The 26,681-nt window shown below is 36.6% G+C and overlaps 1 protein-coding gene across 5 annotated transcripts in view; it reads right to left on the bottom strand.

Annotated features, from left to right (window-relative positions):
- The window catches only part of NUP62CL (nucleoporin 62 C-terminal like), a 102,658-nt gene that overhangs the window by 36,276 nt on the left and 39,701 nt on the right, over positions 1-26,681 (bottom strand). For 2 of the 5 annotated variants that reach the window (XM_059386264.1, XM_059386263.1), the window contains 3 exons: positions 11,863-11,969; positions 10,261-10,359; positions 5,512-5,671 (listed from right to left, as the gene is read on the bottom strand). In XM_059386264.1, coding sequence (XP_059242247.1) covers positions 5,512-5,671; positions 10,261-10,359; positions 11,863-11,920 — 317 coding nt within the window. In that variant the 5' untranslated portion in view covers positions 11,921-11,969. Of the gene's footprint in view, positions 1-5,511; positions 5,672-10,260; positions 10,360-11,862; positions 11,970-24,867; positions 25,024-26,681 lie in introns of those variants that run through there. The other 3 variants (XM_059386265.1, XM_059386266.1, XM_059386267.1) reach the window with 3 other exon arrangements.

The raw sequence follows: 26,681 nt of genomic DNA, 5'->3' as shown, positions 1-26,681 counted from the left end.
TTTCAAGATATGTCTCCAAAGGCAAAGGAAACAAAAGCGAAAATAAACTTTTGGGACTTCATCAAAATCAACAGCTTCTGCACAGCAAAGGAAACAGTCAAAAAAACAAAGAGGCAACCCACGGAATGGGAGAAGATATTTGCAAATGACAGTACAGACAAAAGGTTGATATCCAGGATCTATAATGAACTCCTCAAACTCAACACGCACAAAACAGGCAATCATATCAAAAAATGGGCAGAAGATATGAACAGACACTTCTCCAATCAAGACCTACAAATGGCTATCAGACACATGAAAAAATGTTCATCATCACTAGGCCTCAGGGAAATTCAAATTAAAACCACATTGAGATATAACCTTACACCAGTTAGAATGGTGTAAAAATTAACAAGACAGGAAACAACATGTGTTGGAGGGGATGTGGAGAAAGGGGAACCCTCTTACACTGTTGGTGGGAATGCAAGTTGTTGCAGCCTCTTTGGAGAACAGTGTGGAGATTCCTTAAGAAATTTAAAAATGGAACTTCCCTATGACCCTGCAATTGCACTCCTGGGTAATAACCCCAAAGATACAGATGTCGTGAAAAGAAGGGCCATCTGTACCCCAATGTTTATAGCAGCAATGGCCACGGTCGCCAAACTATGGAAAGAACCAAGATGCTCTTCAACAGACGAATGGATAAGGAAAATGTGGTCCATATACACTATGGAGTATTATGCCTCCATCAGAAAGGATGAATACCCAACTTTTGTAGCAACATGGACTGGAAGAGATTATGCTGAGTGAAATATGTCAAGCAGAGAGAGTCAACTATCATATGGTTTCACTTATTTGTGGAGCATAACAAATAGCATGGAGGACATGGGGAGTTAGAGAGGAGAAGGGAGTTGGGGTAAACTGGAAGGGGAGGTGAACCACGAAAGACTATGGACTCTGAAAAACAATCTGAGGGGTTTGAAGTAGAGCGGGGGTGGGAGATTGGGATACCAGGTGGTGGGTATTATAGAGGGCACGAGCACTGGGTGTGGTGAAAAAATAATGAATACTGTTATGCTGAAAATAAATAAATTAATAAAAAATATATATATAAAGATAATTGGCTAATCAGAAAATAAAAATGAAAACAGAAGAAGGCTTGGAACTTCTTAAAGGAAAGAAGTCAAAATGAGCAAAAAGGGTAAGTATAATAGACTATCCAACTTCTCATGAATTTTTAAGTCATATTTGATGGCTAAAGCAAAAAGTATAACAGCACATAACATCATGTTCAATATACATGAGGAAATACTGGAGATAATTAAACTTAAAAGGTAAGAAGAGTTAAGGGTGCTAAATGGAATTACTAAAGTGGTAAAATGTCAGCATGAACAGACTATTAGAAGTTACATATGTATACTGTAATACCTAGAGCAACTAGTAAGAAAATTATATAAAGCAATATGCTCAGAAACATTATAAAAATAGAACAAAATGGAACCCTAAAAATGTTTGAGTATCCCACAGGGAAATAAAAAAAAAGAAGAAAAACAAAAACAGAAGTAACAAACAAAAGACAAATAATAAAATGGCAGATTTGAGCCCTAACGTATCAATAATTAACTTAAATGTAAATGTGCCAAATATATCAACTAAAAGGCAGAAACTGGATAAAAATTATGATCCATCCATATGTTATCAACAAGAAACTCATTTCAAATACAAAGACACAAATGAGTTGAAAGTAAAGTGATAGAAAAAGACATACAAGTAAGATTAATTTTTAAAAAGAGATGGCTATATTAATAGCAGATAAAGTAAATTTTAGAGCAAAGAAAATTACCAAAGAGGGACACTGGATAATGATAAAGGAATCAAATCACCAGGAAAGGCCAAGAATGGTAGGCATTGGTTGGTAGGCAACCAAACAGCAGAACCTCAAAATACAAAAAGCAAAACTGTTAGAGCTAAAGGGAGAAACAGAGCATTCCACAATTCTAGTTGGGGACTTCAAATTGCCACTCTCCACAACTGAAAGAAGCAATAGAGAGAAAAGCTGCAAGGATACAGATCTGAAAATACAATGAAGTAGGAACTCATCATCATATATAGAACACTCCACCCAATACAGAAAACACAACTTTCAGGGACCTGTGGAAGAGCCACCAAGAAAGACTCTTATCTTCATCATAAAATGAACCTGAAGAAATACAAACAGACTCAAGTCATACAGAGCATGTTCTCTGATTATAAAAGAATCAAACTAGAAATCAATATTGAAAAAAAAACAAGAAAATCTCCAAGCACTTGGGAATTAAACAACATGCTTCTAAATAATCTATGGGTCAAGGAGGAATTCACAAAGTAATTTGAAAAGTAGACAGAACTGAATGAAAAAGAAAATTCAACATAATAGAACATGTGGTACACAGGGGCACTGAGGTGGCTCAGTTGGTTTAGCATCTGACTTCAGCTCAGGTCATGATTTCAGGGTCCAGGGATCAAAACTCTTGACTCTCTCCCTCTGCCCCTCCCCCCACTCACGTACACTCCTGCTTGCTCCCTCGTTCTCTCTCAAATAAATAAATAAAAAAAATTTTTAAAGGATATGTGGTACACAGCTAATGCAATGGTGAGGATATTTATAGCATTGAACATTCACATTAGGAAAAGGGAAAGGTCTCAAATCAGTAATCTAAGTTCATGCCTCAAGAAACTAGGAAAAGAGCAATATGAAGCCAACACAATCAGAAGGAAAAAAATAATAAATAGTAGATATCAATGCAATTGAAAATGAAAACAATAGAGAATAATCAGTGAAATAAAAGCTACTTCTTTGGGAAAGGATGAATAAAATTGATAAAAGAAAGGTACAGAACACCAACAGAAGAAATGAAACAGCTATTAAAAGCACAAAAAGCAAATACCACCAACAACTTTATAGTCATAAATTCAACAACTTAGAAAACTAAACCAATTCCTTAAATACCACACACTACTAAAATGTACCAAAGATGAAATAGGTAAACTGAATAGTCCTGGAACCATTAAAGAAATTGATTTGTAACTTAAAACCTCCCAAAAAAGAAATATCCAGCCCTAGAGGTTTCACTGGAGAATTCTGCATATATTTAACAAATACAATTTTAATACAATTTTATATAATTCCTTCTATAAAACAAAAGAGGATACTTCCCAGATCATTTTATGAGGCTAGAATTATCCACATACCAAAAGCAAAGACAGAATAAAAAATGAAAGAAAATAAAGCTATGGGCTAATATCTCTCATGAACTTAAATAAAAAAGTCCTAAGCAAAATACTAGCGAACTAATCCAAAAATGTATTTAAAAAATTGTATGTCATGACCAAGTCAAATTTATCCTACGTATGTAAGGCTGGCTCAACATTTGAAAATCAATCAGTGTAATTCACCATATCATTAAGCTAAAGAGGAAAAATCCTAAATTATTCTATCAACTGAGACAGAATAAACATTTGACACAAATATGTCCATCTGATTTTTGACAAAGGTATACAAGTAATTCAATGAAGGAAGTTGAAGACTGTCTTTCAACAAATGATGCTAGAAAAACTGGACACCCCAGACCAAAATAAAAAATGAACCTTACTCTGAAACTCATACTTCATACAAAAATTAACTGCAAAATATAAAACTGTAAAATTTTTAGAAAAAAATAAGAGAATCTTTGGTATCTAGAGTTAGACAAAGAGCTCCTAAACTTGACATTAAAACATGGTCCATTAAAGGAAAAGCTGATAAACTAGACCTCATCAATTAAAAGTTTTTGTTTGGCAAAGTACCCTGTTAAAAAGACATAAAGACAAGTTACAAATTTAGAGAATATATTTATAAACCACATATCTGACAAGACTGAACCTAGAATATGTAACTCTCAATACCTGAAATTAAAAAAAGAAATTCAAGTAGAAAACAGACAAAAGACACGACATGAACAGATAGGTCACCAAAGAGGATACGCTGGTGGCAGATAAACACATGAAAAGATGTTCAACATCATTCGTCATCAGGGAAATGCAAATTAAAACCACAATGAGATAACATTTCACATATATTTGAAGGGCTAAAATAAAAAATAGTAACAACACCAGATCCTGGTGAGACTGTGGACAAACTGGATCCCTCATACATTGCTGTCAAGTATGTAAAATGGCACAGTCACTCTGGAAAAGAATTTGGCATTATCTTAAAAAAAATAAACATGCAACCACCATACCACCCAGTAACTGCACTCTGGGCATTTATCCCAGAGAAATGAGACTTACACTCATAAAAAAAAAAAACAAACCTGAACACAAATTTTCTCAGCAGCTTTACTCATAACAGCCAGAAACTGGAAACAACCTAGAAGTCCATCAACAGGCCATCAACAAGTAAACTATAGAGTACATCTACAATACCATGGACTACTACTCAGAAATAAAAAGGAACAAACTATTGATGCACATGACAAACTCAAGGAAGTATGACTAGAAAAAAAAATGCCCAAAGATCAAGTAATTTAGAACTTATTTGTGTAACATTTTTAAACGTCAAAATTATAGAAATGGAGAACAGATTCATTACTGCCCAGGGTCAGGGAAAGGAGGGGGTGGTAGTGAGTGTGGCTATAAGAGGGCAACAGGAAGGATCCTTGTGCTGATGGAATTGTTCTATATCTTGATGGTACCACTTGTACCAACAGCATTGCAAGATGTTATTATTGAGGGATACTAGGTAAGGGACACACAGAATTTTTTGTATTATTTCTTAGAAGCACGTGTGAATGTATAATGGTCTCAAAATTTAAAAATTAATTAAAAACCCAAACAATTAGAGAATAACATGGCATGGATTCAACTGCCTGAATTTTAATGCAGGCTCAACCTTTACCAGGGACAGAGTATAAAATTCCTACATGCTCTAGTTTTCTCATCTATAAAGTAGGAACAAAGAAAGCACCATTTCGGGGCGCCCTGGGTGGCTCAGTGGGTTAAAGCCTCTGCCTTCAGCTCAGGTCATGATCCCAGGGTCCTGGGATCGAGCCCCACATAGGGCTCTCTGCTCAGTGGGGAGCTTGCTTCCTCCTCTCTCTGCCTGCTTCTCTGCCTACTTGTGATCTCCGTCTGTCAAATAAATAAATAAAATCTTTAAAAAAAAATGTGTCCATATGGACATTTAAAAAAAAAAAAAGAAAGCACAAATTTCAAAGAGTTATTGTGAGGATTAAATGATATGATGTTTGTAAAGCACTGTCACTTAGCTAAACATACAGTAATTGCACAGTAAATGTTAGCTATTATTAGTAACAATCATTTTATAATGGTAATAAAACAAAGGTGCGCTATTAATCATTCCAATTCCTAAGCTACAGAAATCCTTTATCTGCAACTTTGACTGAGTCATTTACCCAAATTTCAAACGCTATTCTAAAGCTATACAAGAAAATTATACCTTGTATATGATAAATAAAATGAAATTCACATAAATTTTCAAAGAAACAGCCTTACTTAACAGTCGAAGTAAATGGCAGCGAATTAATGCCAACTGGAAAAATGTTATTAATCCCAGGTGACATCAGTGACCTTAGGTTCAAGGTAAAGCCACTGGTGGTTGTGGTAGTGGTGGTGGTAGTGGTGACAGTGGTGGTGGTTGTTGTTGATGTTGTAGCTGGAAAATAAAATGCACATTAGTAAGAAATAAGAGACTTATTTTATTTCGTCCTTGATCACTCAGGATAAAAGCTAGAGAAACATTGTTTTAAATGTGAAATTAAACTCAAAGTTGTGTGGATTAGCACTCCACACTGTTGTAATATGAAGTGATATACAGCAGGCCAGACATCCGGATTAACCTTTCTGCTAAAAATTTAAAATCCTGGATATGTGTGTTGAAAAAGAAAATTTACAACTTAACCAGACCTATAATCATTAAAGAAATTGAATCAATCCTCAAAACTCTTCCCACTAAAAAAACCTCCAGACCTAGATGACCTCACTGAAAAATTCTACTAAACTTCCAAGGAAAGAATAATTGCAATCTTATACAAACTCTCTGTACATCTATGTCTTTGCATACTTACATGAATGTACCTGTGTGATTAATTCCTAGAAATGAAATTGCTGGATCAAAGGGTCAGCATGCTATAAATTTTAATATATCTTGCCATATTGCCCAACCAAAAAGATTTTGCCAATTTACATTTCTATCAGTAAGGGAGAGTTCCTGTTTCTCAATGTTATAGCTCATACTAGGCATATATCTTCACCAGCCTAATAGGTGAAAGTCTCTTAAATTTTCATCTACAGCCCAGGCCTCTCTCTTACATGTCTTCTTCCACTGTACCCCTACTAGAATACCTAGCCCTCTCTAGATGAAATCCTCACTATATTTCATGGCCTAACTCACATTCTTCCTTCCTCATATTTGTCACCCACTTCTCTTCTACTCCATCATCATCCCTTGGTTTTCTGAACTTCCATAGCACTTTTGGTTTTTCCTACACACTGAGCACTTAAAGAGTAATTCTCAGAAAACTGCAGCTGGTGGGGACTGCAAATGTTTTCTTCTTTTTGGTTCTCTCTGTTTTCAAATGTTCTTTGTAATCAATAGATGCTGCTTCTGTAACTAGAAATTTGTTATAAAAATACATTATCATATGTACACAATTGTTTGTTTTACATTAGCCTTGCTTTCCCAATTAGCAATATTTTCAGGTTAATGACCATACGAGATAAATACATAAATCATGCTGCCTGCCAAAACAGGCACAGCCTATACTGAGGGAAACTGGCCTTCTCATTTCTGCTCAGGGATTAAGCTCAGATACTCTTTCTTTATTCCAAGAATTCTGTCCTTTGCTCCTGGTTCACAGTTGATTGGGACAAGTGTGGGTATCCAAAGCATGGTATCCATCTCACATACTACTGGCAGCCTATACAAGTCTGACACAGAAAGCTCTAGCCAAGCAGGGATAAAATAGGTCAAAATCGCATTTTTAAAAATTTAGAACTATGGAAAAAATCATACTATAGGTAGAAATACAGAAATATTTCCAGAAATAGGGTAAGAATCAGATTATAAGCAGAAATTTGGAAATATTCCCAAAAGTGTAGAAAGAATCCAACTACAGGCAGGGGGGTTGAAAGAACCAACAGAGAATGGATATGAAGTAGAATTAAGGCTTCTGAGCAAGTAAAAATGAAGACTAAGCTAAGGGGCACCTGGGTGGCTCAGCTGGTTAAGTGTGTGCCTCCTGCCTTCCGCTCACGTCATGATTTCAGGGTTCTGGGATCCAGTGGCTGCATCAGGTTCCCTGCTCAGCCGGGAGCCTGCTTCTCCCTGTCCCTCTGCCCCTCCTGTCCTCATGCTCCTGCTCACCCACATACTCTCTCTATCAAATAAATAATTACGATCTTTCAAAAAAAAAAAAGAATAAGCTAAAATAGTAAGGTAGAAAAAGAGGTAAGGAAACCAGTGGGAAGTTACAAAAGAGAAGACTAAGGGAACAGAACTGAATTATGTTTATCCAACAGATTTAGGTCCCTATTCCTTTAGAATAACTCTTAAATTCCATTTCTTTAAAGTTCAGTGCGATGATATTACCTGTGTTACATTTCCAAAAGATTCCATTTCCCTTTTGGCCACAGGAATCCTTACAAGAATTCTCTGATTCCTTTTTTTGGTAAGATTTTACTTATGTATTTGAAAGAGAGAGAGTGAGCACGTGCGTAAGCATGAGGGGGGAAGGTTAGAGGGAGAAGCAGACCCCCAACTGAGGCAGGGACCTTGATGCAGGACTCAATCCCAGCACTCCAGGATCATGACCTGAGCTGAAGGAACTCAACCAACTGAGCCACCCAGGCACCCAAATTCCCTGATTCTTTGAGTTAGCCTTTGTGAGGGTGGAATGAACACCACAGGGAAAGAGCATATCTAGTCACAAAGAATCCCTGAGGTCACTTAATCACCCAAAACACTGGGAAGATTATAGATTGGATTCCATGTGGCATTCTTTACAGTTCTATGTCATCAGTCTTCATCTGAGAATAAAGTCTTATCTGAAAAGAACCCCACCAGAAATACTGAAACTTAATCACACTATGGAGACCCCTCCTTTATTAATTCATTCAAAAACTCTGTAACTACTACATTCAAGATGGAAAACAGAAAAACAACTAAGAAAGAGTCCTTCTTAAAAAGCTTTTCTTCACCCAAGGGTTGTTTTTTCCTTTTTCTTTATTTTTAAAGTAATCTGTATTTCCTAGCATGGACAAATGACATATAAGAAAATAGCAGATTCTAGGATTAAATGTGTTTGTATTTATAATGATCCCATTTTTGTAAAACAAATTCAGTGTATGTTTGTATGTGTTGGGAAAAAAAGGCTGGAAAGATAAACACCAAATCATTCACTCTAGATAGAGTGATATATGTATATATACATGTGTGCATAATTTTTATTTAAAAAAAAAGCAAGCAACTACCATCACTACCAAAACATCTCCACAAAGATGAATAATACCTTTAGAAAATTAATACCTGTCAACCTAAACACAAAAGAATCTTGAGTCATAAAAAAATGGTATGATTATTTTAACCTTTTTACACAGCATTTATCTTTGTTCTTTATTTTTTACAGTATTTTTAAAAGGTGTAAATTAGCTCTGGCATAGAAGATAATACTCAAATAACAAAAGTATTTCAATTAATAACAAAAAGTAATGGATTTGAGAATGAAAGATTCCATCCCAGTTTGATTTTGCATTATGACTTTGATCTAAACTAAATACAGACAACTCTACATTATGTGCATAGTAAAAAGGAAGCACAGTTCCATAAAAAATACAAAATAACTGCACACCACATTTGCATTTAAATAAATCTCATTCTGATGGTCTTAAAGATTGTTATATAAAATAGTGAAAACATCCTTTAAAACATCCTACTATCCAATTTTCCTATCCAAACAAACATTTTCCTATCCAAACAAACACAAAAGATATAAGACTGATAAGAAGCAACCTTCTCTTAAAACTTGCTGATTATACTTAGGGCAGAGAATAATCCCAATTGACAATAAATCTGCAAACACAGACACTTGAAAGCTGCCCTACAAGGTTGATTTGTGAGGTGAAGAGTCTGAGCAAGAAAATATGCTTGGGGAGAAGGAAAAGTGACTAGGGGGAAAAAACCAACTTCAGGTTAAGGGTGTCAAGTTGAGATACGTCTGACAGGGAGATGGGTATATAATTTAATGGTGGATGGAATGGCCAGGAGGGATGGGTTAGTATCAAAGGTACCAGTTTGTAGGAAGGAATCTGAGACCTAGCTGGGGAGGGGATGGGTTATGGCAGAGTCACCGAAGAGCCTGCCAATTCATCCTTCAGTGACTCAACCCATGGCTGAAAGAATCAGTTTTATTCAGCATTTTACAGGGAAAATTATGGGTTATGGTATTTGCAAATATGGTAACCTGTAAAGTCCTCAAGACACACTCTTCACAACTCTTGTAGGTTGGCCAGCTGCCTAGTACACAGCAGAAACTCAGATAAGCATCACTCATGCAAAAGAATAAAAAAATAGATGGTGGACATCTCTGTTTAGGAATAATTATTTTAAAATTAGAAAAGAGTGACCTTTAATTTAGACCAGATTTGAGGAAAGATTTATTCAGCCTTCTGTAAACTTTTAAAATAAAACAAATAAGACTTTCCCAGAACGGAGAATGACTTAAATGGTAGGTTTGAGTAGCAACTGACCCCTAACCACCCAGCTCACCATAAGCTACAAGGCTACAACTAGCCAAGTTCTCATCAAGCTACAACTTAAGTAGCTCCTAACTGGCAGAAACAAATTTAGGATGGGAACTCCTGTAATCAGCTTTAGGATACGGTCAACTTTAGTACAGGTCAAAACTTAAATTATGTTTTAGGGAAAAAGAACTATCAATGCCAACATATTGGATCGATGTAAACACTATGATCAATACTAAAACTTCTTCAATTTATAAGTTGACAAGAATTTGACAGCAGTGTTGAGTATGGTCATCTCAAAGAAGCAGCATTATTGGTATCAAATGTCTCACTATACTTTGGCAGTCATCACTACTGGTGTACCTTTTGCATACTCTGATGAAATGATCACAACTTACTTAGACAGTCCTAAAAGCTATGGAACACAACTTACTGCTTGTTATACAGCACATTTCCACTGAGCATCCAAACACATCACACACCCCAATAATTCTCAAATCTTACTAGAAGCAGTATGAGCTGCTCCACCTGTTCCAGGGACTTTTAATCCAAATCCCAAAGTTATGCCACCAAATGTTCCAGTCGAAGTTGTTGGAGCACCAACTGCAGAGAATAACATAATATTACCTATTACACTTTAATTTTAAAACAGTGAGCAATTTAGATATAGTCTCTTTCATCTGAAGAGTCCTTTAGAAACTTTTGGCTGAACTCCAAAAGCCTACAGTCAATCCATTTATAAGAAACATCCAGAAAAGGCAAATCTATGGAGACAGAAAATAGATTAGTAGCTGTCTGGGGCTGAAAGATCTTATTTGGAGGACAGAAATGTTCTAAAACTGGATTAGAGTTTGAGTGGTAGTTATGCAATTCAGCCTATTAAAATCACTGAATTATACACTTAAAATAAGTTATTTTATATCTAAGTTATACCTCATTAAAGTTAATTTTAAAAATACTATGGTCAAGATTTCTTTTCATTTAGTGAGCAAGGACATCAAAGACAGGAATGAAAACAAGCCTGTCAGAGGTCAGAGGGCAAGTCTGATTGAAAATGGAATGCATTAAACAATTATAACTTCCAACCTCAGACGTGGTCATATTCACGAGATCTGTTGTATTGGAGAAGGACATCGCTTACATATATCAAAAGGCTTCCAGAATCCCAGTCACATCTCAAAACTGGAAGTCTATTTGGTAGAAAATACAATTCAAGTGGTAACCAGCAATTCTAACTAATGTTGGCCTATTCCAACTTCACAAGAGGACAGGGACAACAGACCACTATTTTTCATCCTGAAATAGGCATGAGCAATTTCTGGCAAGTTTTATTTCTAGAAATGGTGACAACCTTGCTCTAATAGGCCTGTGGGGAGACCATATTATAGCTAGGGTTACAACAACAAAGTCTAATGATAAATGGCATGGCACTGTGAAGATATCTCAAAAGCAGAGTCAGTTATATGGACCTGTAAGAAAGAATTGCTCAACATTTGCTGTTGTTGTACTAATGGAAGATACATAGCAAGGAAGTTGGGGTTACAAGATAATTAATATCCCACTTCTCAGCTCAAGGCATCCAGATGTTCCTCTTCAAGGAGAGAAGCCACAAGGCAACACACAGTGTTAATTAAAACCCCAAACTGGTCCTTTTGTCATCCATCACTTCTGAGAGGTAAAATGTAAGGACCACAAACCTGGCCTATCTAGAAGAATACATGATAGCAAGGCTCCAACATTTAATTCCTATTTTATCTTACTCACATAGATAATAAGACTTCTTCCCTTCAGATATACTTGGCAAAACTCCCACTCTTCTTACTCCCATTAGTTTCAAGAAGTTGTTTCAAAATATTACAGCATTAATGAATTATATGCTTAAAATTATCATTTTAAGCGGGAATAATCATGTTAACATAAAATTTACAGTTAAAAGCCATGACAATTAGGTTCTTAAGCAATGCTACTATTGATGGCAGCAGTTACAGATGGGTTCAAGCATAACGATAATTTATGAGATGCAAGAGACCCATAGCTTATATTGGCAAATTGAGTTAAGTGGCCTGATGCAAAATAAGGGTATTTTCTTTGCAACCAGCAACTTACAAGAGAGCCCAGTAGCAGAAGCGGAAGTAGAAGCATTTGACATTGAAGTAAACAGCATGGTGCTTGAACAAGTAGTGGAGCTTCAGCAGTCGAAGTTGAAGCAAAACCTAAAAATCAAAGAAATAAACAGAAAAATATGTCACCAAAGAACAGTTCTTTAAAAAATAAAATACCATTATAACAAGATTCATTTATAGGAGAAACTGTAACAGAGCAAGGAAAATCAGATACTATGATATCTAATAAATAAAACATAATAAAAGCCTGATTTAGGGTGCCTAGGTGGCTCACTTGGTTGGGCCACTGCCTTCAGCTCAGGTCATGATCCCAGCACCGGGAGTCCCAGGATCAAGTCCCGCATTGGGCTCCCAGCTCCATGGGGAGTCTGCTTCTCCCTCTGACCTTCTCCCCTCTCCTGCTCTCACTCCCCATCTCTCTATCTCTCTCAAGTAAATAAACAAATTTATCTTAAAAAAGCCTGATTTTTAAAAAAAAACAGTTTATCAGTACTGCACAGTATAGCCAGTCTTCTAGCACCATCATAACAAAGAAATTCTACTTTACTGAAAAAGTAAATGTAAAAGGGAGATCCACTTCTAGAACTGCAGCATAAGAAGTCCTAGGGACCTGTTCCCCAGTGAAACACCATAATTGGTATAAAAAATAATACTGAAAACAATCTGAAATCTCAGGATATCGTCCAAAAGATATACAGCAAATAAAGAACATTTATTCAAGAAAATCTGCTAAGACTGAGTTATACCAGTTAGAGTCTAGTATATGAACCACAACCCATTCCCTTCATTCCCTTTATCCCCCTGTTCACCTTGAAGAAAGCCACACTCCAGGTGGGAGTGGCCAGCTCCCAACCAAGGGATATAGTATTTCATTGGGAAAGCCAAGCAGCCAGCAAATCACCTCTAACACATATTTAATGTGTTGAAATTCCTGGCAAGTAGAGCCAGGAATTGAGGGACTTCCTACATTTAGTCAGGCCTCATTCATAGGGTAGAGGCTCTACACCAGGCCCCACAGGTTACCCCTACCCTGGCTTCCTTGTCCCAGCTCACAAGACTGACATTCCATGCCTGAAGTGATAAGCAAGAGGGTCAGAGGAAATGGCCCTACACAACACCCACAGCACTGTTCCAAAGGTTTTTGCCCAGGGATAAAGGAGGCACATAAAAACAGAGAGCTCCCAAACTACACCCGAAAGTACGACTTTATCTGAAAAGGAGTGTGAGGAGATTCAACCCAAAGGACTCTCTCAAAAAAAAAAAAAATGGAGATTTTTGGTGCTAAACAATTAAGAGGAAGCAAGCAGGTTCATGAGAGTAACAGTTTAGGCTATAAGCCAGCTAGTTTACCAGGGGTAACTAGGGAAAGAGGAAGTTGAAGAGTCTTCCTCCTGAGATCAGAAGAATCAAGTACTCAAACATGCTACACCTTGCATGAATCTTGAAAATATTACCCTAAATGAAAGAAGCCAGACACAGAAGGCTACATATTGTATGATTCAATTTCTATGAAATGTCCAGAATAGGCAAATCCACAGACTGAAAGTAGATCAGTGGATGCTAGGAGGTAGGAGGAAGGGGTAGCAGGGAGTGACTGCTAATGGGTACCAGGTTTCTTTCGGGGGTGATGGAAATATTCTGGAGTTACATAGTGGTTATGATTGGACACTCTGTGAATATTTTTTTGAAAACACTGAATTGTACACTTTAAAAGGGTGAATTTTAAGATATGTGATTTATATCTCGATTATGTTATTAAAAAAAAACAGGATCATCTCAAAAGAAGTAGAAAAAGGATTTGAGAAAATGGAACAGATCTTCATGATGAAAATGCTCAACAAACTAGGAAGAGAAGGGAATTTCTTCAACATAATAAAGAGCATTTACGAAAAACCCACAGCTAACATCATATTTAATGGTGAAAGATGGCATACTTTACCACTATCATCAAGAACAAACCAAGGATGTCTGCTCTTCCCAACAATACCTTAGAAGTTCTAACCAGAACAATTAGACAAGAAAGCAAGATAAATGGCATCTAGGTTGAAAAGGAAGAAATAAACCTTTTTCTAGTCACAGGTGACTTGATCATGAATGCAGAAAATCCTAAGGGAGCCACAAAAAAAAAAATCTATTAGAACATTAAACAAGTTCAACAAATTTGCAGGATTCAAGATCAACACAGAAAAATGAATTACAATTCTATATGCTAGCAATGAACAATCCACAAATGAAATCGAGAACATCATTCCACTAATAATTGCTCAAAAAAAATACTTAGGAGCAAATCTAACAAAAGAAGTACAAGACTTATAACCAGGAAAATACAAAACATCAATGCAAGAAATTAAAGACAGACATCCTAAATAAATGGAAAGATCTCACTTTTGTGGATCAGAAGATTTAGTATTGTTAAGATGGTATGGTAGGTGGAAAAATGGTCCCCAAGGATAGCTGCCTCATAATACCCAGAGCCTGCAAACGTATTACCTTACTTGACAAAAAGGCCTTTACAGTTGTGATTAAGGTTCAGCACCTTGAGATAGGGAGATTATCCTGGATTATCCAGGTAAGCAAAATCTAATGATATAAATCCTTAAAAGTAGAGATTCCTTCCAGGCTGTGACCAGAGGGAGAGATGACTACAAAAGAATGGTCAGAAAGATACCAAGCTGCTGATACGAACGGCCATCTAACACATGAAAACAAACTCAATGTCATTAGTCATTAGGGAACTGAAAATCAAAACCACAATGAGAGTCTACTTGATACTAAGATGGCTATAATCAAAAAGCCAGATAATATCAAGCCTTGGTGAGGATGTGGAGAAACTGGGAACCTCTAACAATGCAGATGAGCATGTTAAGATAGTACAGCCACTTTGGAAAACTTTCTGGCACTTCCTCAATGTGTTAAACATAGAGTTACCACATGACCCGGTAATGCTACTCCTAGGTATCTACACAAGAGAAATGAAAACATGTATCTGCACAACAACATGTGTGTGAATGTTCACAGTATCATTACTTACTTACAACAGACAAAAGGTAGAAACAACCCAAATGAACATGGACTGATGAATGGCTAAATAAAATGTGGTATATCCACAAAATGCTATTTTATTTGGCCATAAAAAGGAAAAGCAGCACTGATATATGCTAAAACATGGAAGAGTCCTTAAAAACATTATGTGGAGTGAGAGAAATTAATCACAAAAGAGTACATAGTTTATGACTCCTTTTACATAACATGTGCAGAATAGGGGACTCTAGAGCCAGAAAGCAGATTAGTGGTTGTCGGGAATTGAGACAGGGAGGAACGGACAGTGACTGCTAATGGTTATAGAGTTTCCTTTGAGGGTAATGAAAATAGTCTAAAATTGACTGCAGTAATGATACACAACTTGGTGAATATACCAAAATCCAATTAACTGTACATTTTAAATGTGCAAATTATATGGTATATGAATTACATAATATTTTATAAAAAATAACATTCATAATAATATTTTATGGAAAAATAATAAATAGAAGTCTGAAATAAAGCTTCAGAAAACAGACTACCTGCCTCTTGCTTTAAAATTTCAAATAAAAAGTACAAAAAAATAAAGCTAGAGAAATGAAGTATATAAAGACACAAATGAGATTCACTGGTTAACTAAACACAAAGTTTATCTTTTCATCCTCATTGTAGATCATTGTACATGGCACATGGTAATAAGTACTCAAAGTTTCTGCTTAATTGAACCCACTTTTTCCAGACTCCAATACATAATGACATTCTATTTCCTCTTCAAACGGATAAAGTACTTAATAAGTAACTGCACTTGAATCTGTTGCTGCCTACATCCAACTGCTGAACAACTCTTGGCAATATATAATGTAAGACTCTGCTATCCAAAAGATCTAAGGCCACTGAGGGTGAAGGGTACAAAAGTGCTGGGAAGGAAGGGGGAACATTACCACATACCTTCAACTATCTAAAATGTGTATTGTCGAATATCCCCATGTTTCATCTAGAAAAAGCACCACATGTAGTATACTTTTAAAGAGATGATCAGCTTTATAGCAAAGGTGTTTTAATATTTGTAATTCATTACTAACAGGTGAGGCTATATTTTTACTATGGGCTTAATGGCTACTTTAATTTCCTCATCCAAAACTGCCTATTTATATCATCTGCTGATTTTCTCACTAGAGTATTATCTTATTATTGAAGTGTATATCAAGGCTATTTAGCCAAATGTGGTGGGATGCCTGGGTGGCTCAATCTGTTGAGCGACTGACTCCTGATTTCTGCTCAGGTCATGATCTCAGGGTTATGAGATGGAGCCCTATCCCTCTGCCCTTACCCCTCTCTAAAAAAAATGTTGCAAAAATTTCTCAGCCCCATTTTATTTTGGTTTTCTTTTTTAATGTAGTCAAATCTTTCCATCATTTTTTTCCTTTATGGTTTATGTCTCCATGATATGTTTCAAAAGGCTTCCCCACTTAAACATTACAAAAGGTGTTCAATCTGGGGCGCCTGGGTGGCTCAGCGTGTTAAGGCCTCTGCCTTTGGCTCGGGTCATGGTCCCGGGGTGCTGGGATTGAGCCCCGCATCGGGCTCTCAGAGAGCCTGCTTCCTCCTCTCTCTCCTCTCCGCCTGCCTCTCTGCCTACTTGTGATCTCTGTCCATCAAATAAATAAATAAATAAATCTTAAAAAAAAAAAAAAAAAGATGTTCAACATCATTTTTAGGAGAAAATCACAAATTATAACTATATTGAGAATGAGTTCACCAAACAGATGGGAGAAATAAAAAACTAGTAACACACTCTGTTAAGGACACTGTGAACAGACAAGCAGCCTCTGAGGGTCCTTACAGGAGTGTAAATTGGGTAGAGCCCCTCCAAGTGGCCAATGTTTGAAAAATTCCAAATGAACCTATCTTTTGGACCAATAATATTTCTTCTCACAATTTATCCACAAAGATCTACCTGTACACCTATAAAATGACCTGTAAAATAAGAGCCATGACATCACTGTTTGTACTAACAAATGAGGAAACAACCTAAATGCCCACCAGCAAGGGACTGAATGAATAAATTCTAGCACATCTAGACCATGGAATTCTATGATACTACAAAAAAATACTGAGGGAGTGGTCTATATAGTGACTGATATGAAAAGACCTATCTCCAAAATATTTATAGTAAGTATATAAAATTTGTAAGTTTAGGGCACCTGGGTGGCTCAGTTGGTTAAGCAACTGCCTTCGGCTCAGGTCATGATCCCCAGAGTCCCCGGATAGAGCCCCACATCCAGCTCCCAGCTCCACGGGGAGTCTGCTTCTTCCTCTGACCTTCTCCCCTCTCATACTCTCTCTCTCACTCTCTCTCTCTCTCTCTCAAATAAACAAATAAAATCTTAATAAATAAATAAATAAGCAAGTTTAAAAAGCAAGGTATCTTGGAACACTGAAAAAATAAAATTAAAAAAGAATGAGAAATATTTTTTTAAAAAAGCAAAGTACAGAGCACTGTGTATACTATCATTTATGTAAAAAAATAAAGGTAGAGGGCTAAGAATATTTTTTTAATCTGCTAGCAAATTCATGAAGAAACTCTAGAAGGATACATCTAGTCATAGTGGTCAGCTGAATCAAGGCAGTGGAGTGGGTAGGGGTAATGCAGGGTAGATGGGGTACAGTATACCCGTGTATACTATGTATAGTCTTATTTGTAAACCATTTGACTGAATATATTACATATTTTAAATTATACAAAGGTTCTTTCCCCAACCTAAGATATATTATTTACATATTTTCATATTTACCTGAGCTTTTTAAATGTTTATGGCCTCATTTTCTACCTTTAATTCACCCAGTATTTCTTTTGGTTGATCTTATTAAAAAACAAAACTCAGTGGAGTAAATTTGAAGATCTAACTGGCTTTATTAAAGAATTCATGAATCCGGAAGTAACCCATCTAACAAGCAGAGGGGCGCTCACAGGAATTACATAAAGTGGAAGGTTTTTACAGGAAGGAAGGTGGGGCAAGAAAGTTATAAGCAAAAGAAAAAAGGATTGTTTCTGGCAGGATCACCTGCTCTTATAGGAAAGGGCAGAGAATCTTATTATGCAGATGTCCATGTGACAGATTACCTCATTGGTGCTTATCAGAAAATTCCTGACAGACCAGTTAAGACTTACATTTCTGGGAGATTGAAACTACAGTTAGATTAAGTATTAAGCCCAGGTTTACTGACTTGGGGCCTTAACCTAAATGACAACATTTTGGACCCGAGGTGGTTTTCTTTTTAATGATCTTCTTAGGCAAAAATTTATCCCCTTTCCCCCAAATCACCTGGCTAGCCAGCTACTACAATTCATTTACTCACTACCCCATCCTCTCTCCCCACAGATTTGAAATGCCATCTTCACAGACCCATGTTTGTTTCTAGACTTAAAAATTTTTCTATCACTGTTCCCCAAGGAAGTTTCAATTACTATAGTACGAGAATTCATGTGCTCTTACATTACACAATATAAGAGAATAAATTTAACATACATTTTCATGTATTTTCCTTCAAGTATTCCATCATTACTTTCCTTAGAAAACAAAAGAGTTGAGGGGTGCCTGGGTGGCTCAGTCGGTTAAGAAACCAACTCTTGATTTTGGCTCAGGTTATGATCTCAGGGTCATGAAATCGAGCCCCACACTGGGCTCTCCACTGGGCTGGTGTGGAGCCTGTTTAAGATTTCTCTCTCTCTTGGGGCACCTGGGTGGCTTAGTGGGTTAATAAGCCTCTGCCTTCAACTCAGGTGGTGATCTCAGGGTCCTGGGGTCGGCCAGCAGCAGGCCCTGCATGGGGCTCTCTGCTCATTGGGAAGCTTGCTTCCCGCCCCCCTCTGCCTTCCTCTCTGCCTACTTGTGATCTCTCTCTCTCTCTCTGTCAAATAAATAAATAAAATCTTAAAAAAAAAGATTTCTCTCTCTCCCTCTGTCCCTCCCCACCTCGCTTCCAGCACTCTTTATCTCTCTGGAAAAAAAAAAGAGTTGACTAGACTCATACATTTATTCCCCCAGATTCAACTATACTCAAGTCCCTCTTTCCTTTCCTTCCTCAAAAAAAAAAAATCTATTAAAAAAAAAAAGAAGCCCAATTTGGGAGTCATTTGTCCCCCACCACAGGAAACCACAATTTAATTACACTTTCAATCTATTCCAGAAATGTGACCTTTCAAAAATCAATCTGAAATTTCCTGATCTGCACCAGGAAGGTAATCTGCATGATAAAAACAACAACAACAACAACAAAAAAACCCCTGCTGTTCCCTACCACCCAAAAGAGGTCCAGCCAGAAACAATCCTTTCTTTTCTTTTGCTAATAACTTCTTGCCCCACCCTCCTTCCCATAAAAACCTTCCAGTTTTGTACAGTTCCTCACAGCATCTCTCTACTTGCTAGATGGGAAGCTGCCCAATTCATGAATCAATTAAAAAGCCAATTAAATCTTCAAATGTATTCGGTTGAATTTTGCTTTTTAACAATTCCAACTGTGGTTTTATAAGAATTACATTAAATGTGTAGATAAATGTGGAGATATATGACATTCTTATATATGGAGTCTGCACATTCAGTGGGTATCTTCATTTATTCATGTCTCCTATTATATTCCAAGGTAGAATTTTGAAGTTATCTTCAAATAGGTCATGCACATTTTTAACGTTTATTGCTAGACACTTTAAATTTTTAGTTGAAATTGTTAATGGGAACTTTTTCCATTTATATATTTACAAACTACTATTACTTAAACACAGGAACACTATTGATTTTTGTATTTATAACTGGCCATATTATGGAAACTTCTTCACTAGTGCTAATTGATTTGCACTTCATTTATCCCCATATTTTAAAATCCTGATTTGTCTTGGGTACTGGCATAATTTCAGGGCCTGACCCTCAATCACATATGCAGAGGTAACTGAGGAAGCAAATGCCATTTAACATGATTTGCTTTTAAGTTAAAGGAGTCTTACTCTTAAATAAAGGATTTAAGAGTCAGTCTTGTTTTCCTAATCATAGAATTACAGCAGGGTTTTTCAACATTTGGGGACATGTAATTCTTTGTTGTGGAGGACTAGCCTATGCTGGGATACAGTAAGAAATGCAATATTTGGTCTGTGTCCCCTTTCCTGGACAAATTCTAAAACCCTTGGAATTTCCTAAGTGGTAAAAGTGTTAGAGGCATCTTTTGTTAGAATATTTGGTTTTTGTCTCGAGTTCCTGAAATAGCTCCAGGAACAATAAAGGGGAAAGGAGCCTCTGATTATTTATAACAAGTCCTTAACCACCAAGCCTGATTTATGTTAATAAGGTGAAGTTTAAAGAGCCCTTAAAAATGAGAACTGGTTACCAGAGGGACCAACCAAGTGATTACAGGTTAGAACTTTCATCCCACCCTCTGACCTCTGGAAATGGGAGAGGCTGAAGATTGAGTTAAATTACCATTGGCCAATGACTTAATCAATCATGCCTACAGAGTAGAACTTCCATCAACACCTTAAATGAAGGGGTTTGGAGAACTTATAGGTTGGTGAACACATGGAGGAGCTAAAGGGGTGACCATGCCTGGAGAAGACTTGGAAGATCTGGGCCGCTCCCCCATACTCGCCTATGCATCTCTTCCATTTGGTTGTTCCTAAGTTGTATCATTTATAATAGACCAGTAATTGTAAGTAAAGTGTTTTCCAGAATTCTCTAACCTGTTCTAGCAAATTAGTGACCCAAGGAGAGAGTCGTGGGAACCCCCAACTTCTGAGCAATTAGTCAGAAGTACAAGTGACAACCTGGGACTCCTAATTGGTATCTGAAGCAGTAGAGAGTCTTATAGGACTAAACCCTTAAAATGTGTGGTCTTGTGGTAACTCCAGGTAATGAGCATCATAACTGAATGTAGGAAACCAAAATCCAGCTGGTGTCCCGGGTTAGGGAACTGGTTGGTGTGGGAAGAACCCTCCATATTTGGTGTCAGAGGTACTGAGTGTAGGGGACACAAGGTTTTCTTTTATATGCACTGCAGGATATTTTGCAGTGTGAAACGGAATCAAGGAAACCGCATTGAAAATGGGGTTGGGAGGCCAGAAGGGGGAGCTCTCACACCATATCACTTGTTGCAGCCTTTTGCAGGCCCTAAGAGGGGGAAAAAAACCTTTTACTACAGGAGCAGGAGGAAGATTTTCTCCTGGCTCAGCAACAACTTGGCCAATGAGATACTTCACGACTCAGGCAATTAAAAGCCACACTTCCTACTCCCAATTTACTCCAGTGGACTTTTTGTTTACAACAGCCCCTCCTAACCACCCCCCCTTTCCTCTATAAAGGAGCTTTCTTCTCTTTTTGTTCTCCAGACTTGCCTGTGGCTTTAACACAGCATTGCTTGTCCAAAATTGCAATTGCTCTGCTATTCAAACAAACTTATTTTGCTAGCAAAATAACTGGCTGTTTTATTTTCAAAGTCAAAAGCAGCGTCCCCAGGCTCTCTCCAGTAGGTGCCAGTAGTACCTCCCCAGTCTCAACAACCACAAATGTCTTCAGAAATTGCCAAATATCCTCTAGGAGAGGGGTCAAAACCATCTCCAGTTGAGAACCCCCGGACTAGAAGAAGGGTTCAATATAATTTTCTCCATCCAGTGGTATCAGGATACGTAAATCAGCCTTAATTCCTCGATGTTTAAGAACATAAGAAAATGCCAACTATTTTCAAGATTTTATTTATTTGTTTGAGAGAGCATGAGGGGGGTGGGCAGGGGCAGAGGGACAAGCAGACTCCCTGCTGAGTGGGAAATCTGATTGGGGCTGACCAAGACTATGAGATCAGGGACCTGAGCTGAAGTCAGGTGACTGACTCAGCCACCAAGGCAACTTGGCAACTATTTTAATAAATTATTGGCCCTAGAAAATAGCCACAAGTTTTTTTTAATAGGATTTTCTTTATAGGATTGGGAAAGGTAGCCCTACACTAAAGACAGTAGGGCATGCTACAATAACTAAAATGGTGATACTAGAACAATAAACGGCAGATCAATAGAACAGAATAGGAAGTCCAGAAGCAGAAATAATCATATATAATAATTTTCTGTATGTGGAAGGCAGCATCTCAAATCAATAGAAAAAGAATGGCTATTTAATGAAGTATAATGGTTTTACTCACTAATCATTTAGAAAAAAATGATTCCTATAAATGTAAACCCAAATAAAAGTACAAAAAGAATTAAGAATTAAGAATCTTGATATGGAAAAGGCCTATTTGTCCAGAGAGAGAAACTCAGAAGAATAAGAGATGTGATAATATAAAAATTAAATTAAGGACATCCAGTAAAATGGGATACATGTACTTTTCCTTATTCAAATAAAACCCCTATTCAACTAAAACATTATACATAAAACAAACCTAAGAAGACCCTAAAAAGTTGTGAGAAGAAGGCAAACCAGATAGGGATCTTGAGTCCCAAGGAATGATATATGGTGGTGGGTCCACAGGTTTTCTTTTTGCTTTGTATTTGCCAGGCTTGGGACTGAATAGGCTAGCAACCCAGAAATACCAATGGATACAGACCCTTCTCATAAAGGTCCCAACAAAAGCCTGATCTGTATAGAAAAGACAAGGAAAGGGGCAGACTAATAGGACAGAAAACTTTTAGACAATAACCACTCTAGTATAACCAATATCACATAAACTGTGGCCCCATTTCCTACCTACTAAGCACTAAACACTAAGAAAGGAGCCTAAACTTCTACCCATGTGAGACTGTAATGAGGTGTCCTAATACCCCTACCAGAGTGGTCAAATAACAGAGAAGGTCAAGTAGGGAGCCAGGTTTTTCATCTCTGCCAGCAGTTTATGAACCCTCACCTTACAGTGACAATGGAAACCACACTGGGAGCAAGAACTTCCACCTTCGCCCACCAGTAACTGGGAAACCCTTGCCTTGGGTAACAATGGAGACCAAGGGGGAAAATGAAGTTCTACTCCCACCTTAGGGTAATGAAGCAGTACCTTTTACTTCCCTTGCTACAGCAATGTCAAATAAAATCAGCTTAAGGAAAAAAAAGTTTAAATCAGATTCAGTCTCATACTATAATAAGATATCCAGGTTTCAATTAAACACTCATCCTACCAAGAACCAGTGAAAAATGACAGTACCAAGATGACAGAAACGTTCGAATTAACTGATAAAGATTTGAAAGCAACCATGACAAAAATGCATTAACAAGAAATTGTTTTTTGTTTTTTGTTTTTTTGGAGGAGACAACACGTCTTTATCATTAACAAGAAATTGTAAACCCACTTGAAACATGTGAAAAGAACAGCCTTACCAGAAAAAATATAAATGACAAGAAAACCTCAGCAAAGAAATAAAAGATATAATGAACCAAATGGAAATTTGAGAATTGATAAAGACAATACCAAAACACAAAGCTAAGTCGAAAGATTCAACAGCAGAATAGAGCAGATAGACTAGAATCAGTGAAATGGATGACAGACCATAGAAGTCTTCACTAAGACATACAGAATAAATAAACTTCTGAACACTAAAGATAAAACAGTGTCTAACTTATAAGGGAAAAAACTTTAAATGACAGATTTCTCATCAGAAACCATGGAGGCAAGAAGAAAGTATCACCATATTTTTCAGGTAATGAAAGAAAAGAACTGCCAACCCAGAATCCTATATATAGCTAGTGAAAATATCCTTCAGGAATGAAGAGGAAATTGAGATTCTGAAAAGGAAAACTCAGAATTTGTTGCAAACAGAGCACCTTAAATGAGCAGCTAAAGGAAGTTCTCTAAACAGAAAGGGATTGACAAAAGAAGGAATCTTGGAACTTCAGGAAGGATGAAACAACAAATAGAAAAGCAAAACCATGGGTAAATACAATAGGTTTTCCTGTTTGTCTTAAGTTTTTAAAATTGTCTGATGGTAGAAGCCAAAATTATAACCCACCCTGATATGTTTCTAAATGTACATAGACAGAATATTTTAAGACAATTACATTGCATACAAGGGTGGGTTAAGGTACATACAGAGAGAAAGGTTTCTTTTTCTTTTTTTTTAAGTTAGGCTCCACCACCTGTGTGGATTCCAATGTAGGGCTTGAACTCACAACCCTGAGATGAGAGTCAGATGCTTAATAGACTGATCCACCCAGTCACCCTGGGAAAGGTTTCTATACCTCACAAAAATAGGTATGATGACAAGTAGACTATTATATATATACACTATACTATATAAGTTATATTATATACATATATATGTAATATTTAGAGCAACCACTAAAAAAGCTATACAAAGCAGTATTTTCAAAAATACTGTAGTTAAACCAAAACAGAATTCTAAAACATGTTCAAGTAATCAATAGGAAGGCAAGAAACAGAAAACAGAAGGATGACAAATATAAACAAAACAAAAGTTTCTGATCAATCATCCAAATTCTCACCTGAAAACCTAGTAAAAGAGCAAAATAAACCCAAAGCAAGCAGAAGAAAGAAAATAATAAAGAGCAAAAATCAATAAAATGGAGAACAAAAATAGAAAAAAATCAATGATACAGAGTTGATTCTTGAAACATCAATAAAATTAACAAACCTCTAAGATTGAAAAAGAAAACAGAAAATGCAATTACCAATATCAGTAATGAAACAGGGTATCATGACATACCATGTAGACATCAAAAGAATAATACTATGCTCACAAATTTGATAATTTCAAAGAAATGGTCCAACTCAAAAAATACAAATTACCACAAGTCACTAATATAAAATAGATAATTTGAGTAACCCTATAACTTAAGGAATTTATTCATAATTTAAAAACTCCTGAAAAATCTCCCAGTCCAGATGGTATCACTGGAAAATTCTACCAAACGTTTAAGAAGAATTTCTTTCAGAAAATAAAACAGGAGAACACTTCCCAACTTAATTTATGTAACCAGTATCATACCCTGATCAAAACCAGACAAACAGTGGCACCTGGGTGGCTCAGTGGGTTAGGCCTCTGCCTTCGGCTCAGGTCATGATCCCAGGGTTCTGGGATCGAGCCCCACATCGGGCTCTCTGCTCGGCGGGGAGCCTGCTTCCTCCTCTCTCTCTGCCTGCCTCTCTGCCTACTTGTGATCTCTGTCAAATAAATAAATAAAATATAAAATAAACAAAAACAAAAACCAGACAAACAATATAAAAAAGAAAAACTGCATGTCAATATCCCTTATGAATATGAATGAAAGAATTTTTAAAAATCAAACAAAACATAAGCAAATAGAATTCAGCAATGTATAAAAAGATTAAAGATGATGACCAAGTGGGATTTATTCTAGGGGTGCAAGGTTGGTATTATATTTGAAAATTCAATCAATGTGATCCATATGACCATATCAACTAATGAAGAAAAAGCTTTTACAAAATTCAACACCCAGTTATAGTAAAAGTCTCAAAAAACGAGGAGTAGATAGGAACATCTTCAACATGATGAAGGGCATCTATTAAAAAACTACAGCTAACACCATACTTAATGAGAAACTAGATGGTTCTCCCTAAGATTGAGAAAAAGGAAGGATGCCTGCTCTCATCACTCTTATCCAATATAGTCCTAGAACTGCTAGCTACTGCATTAAAGCAAGGGGAAAAAAACTAGATTGGAAAGGAAGAAATGAAACTGTCCCTATTTTCAGATGACATGTCTGTCTTTGTAGAAAATCCTAAGAAATCTACAAAAAAAAAAAAACCCTCCTAGAATAAATGAGTTCAGTAAGGTCACAGGATACAAGATAAACATACAAAATCAACTGTATTTCTACATACTAGCAATAATTTAGTATGAAATTAAAATACAGTATCATTTACAATCACTTTAAAAAAGAAAACACTCAGGTATAAATCTAACAATAAGAGAAAAAAAAAATCCCAGTTGATCAGCACTTCTGTCTTTTGTAAAACCCTATTATTCACTGACATTTTCAAGTCCCTACATGAAAAGGACCCATATAATACATTACTATTTTTGAATGTTTTTTTTTTCAGACTCTAAACGACATGAACAGATTGGATATACAGATGACAAATAAGCACAGGAAAAGATGTTCAACATCATTAGCCCTTAGGGAAATATAAATAAAAACCACAATATGATATCACTATTTGCAAGAATGGCTAAAACAAAAAATAGTGATAATACCAAATGATAGTGAAGAGCAGAGAAACTAGATCACACATACTTGCTGATGAGTATGTAAAATGGTACAGCCATTCTGGAAGACAGTTTGGCAGTTTCTTATAAGACTGAATATACAACTACCATACGATCCAACAATTGTACTCCTGGGCATTTATCCAAGAGAAATGAAGACTTATGTTCACAAAAAAACCTGTACATAAATGTTCACAGCAGCTTTATTCACAATAGCCAACAAGTAGAAACAACACAAATATCCATCCATGGGCAAATAGTTACATAAACTGCAGCACATCCACACCATGGAATACTACGCATCAATAAAACAAACAACTGATACACACAACAATCTGGATGAATCTATGGGAAATTATGCTGAGCTAAAAATAGCCATTCCTTTAAAATAAATAGCCATTTCTAAAATACCTCATACTGTATGGTTCCATTTATATAACATTTTTGAAATGATAAAATTATAGGAACAGCTGCTCTGAAAGGGCAAAATGCAGGATCCCTGTAGTGACAGGCCCAGTCTATACCTTGACTATCCAGATCAACATCCTGGCTGTGATAATGTCTGACATTTA

Source organism: Mustela nigripes, chromosome X (assembly GCF_022355385.1).
Source record: "Mustela nigripes isolate SB6536 chromosome X, MUSNIG.SB6536, whole genome shotgun sequence".
Classification (NCBI taxonomy): Eukaryota; Metazoa; Chordata; class Mammalia; order Carnivora; family Mustelidae; genus Mustela; species Mustela nigripes.
Note: the sequence above shows the minus strand (reverse complement) of the source record. Positions and strands in the feature narration are given on the sequence as shown.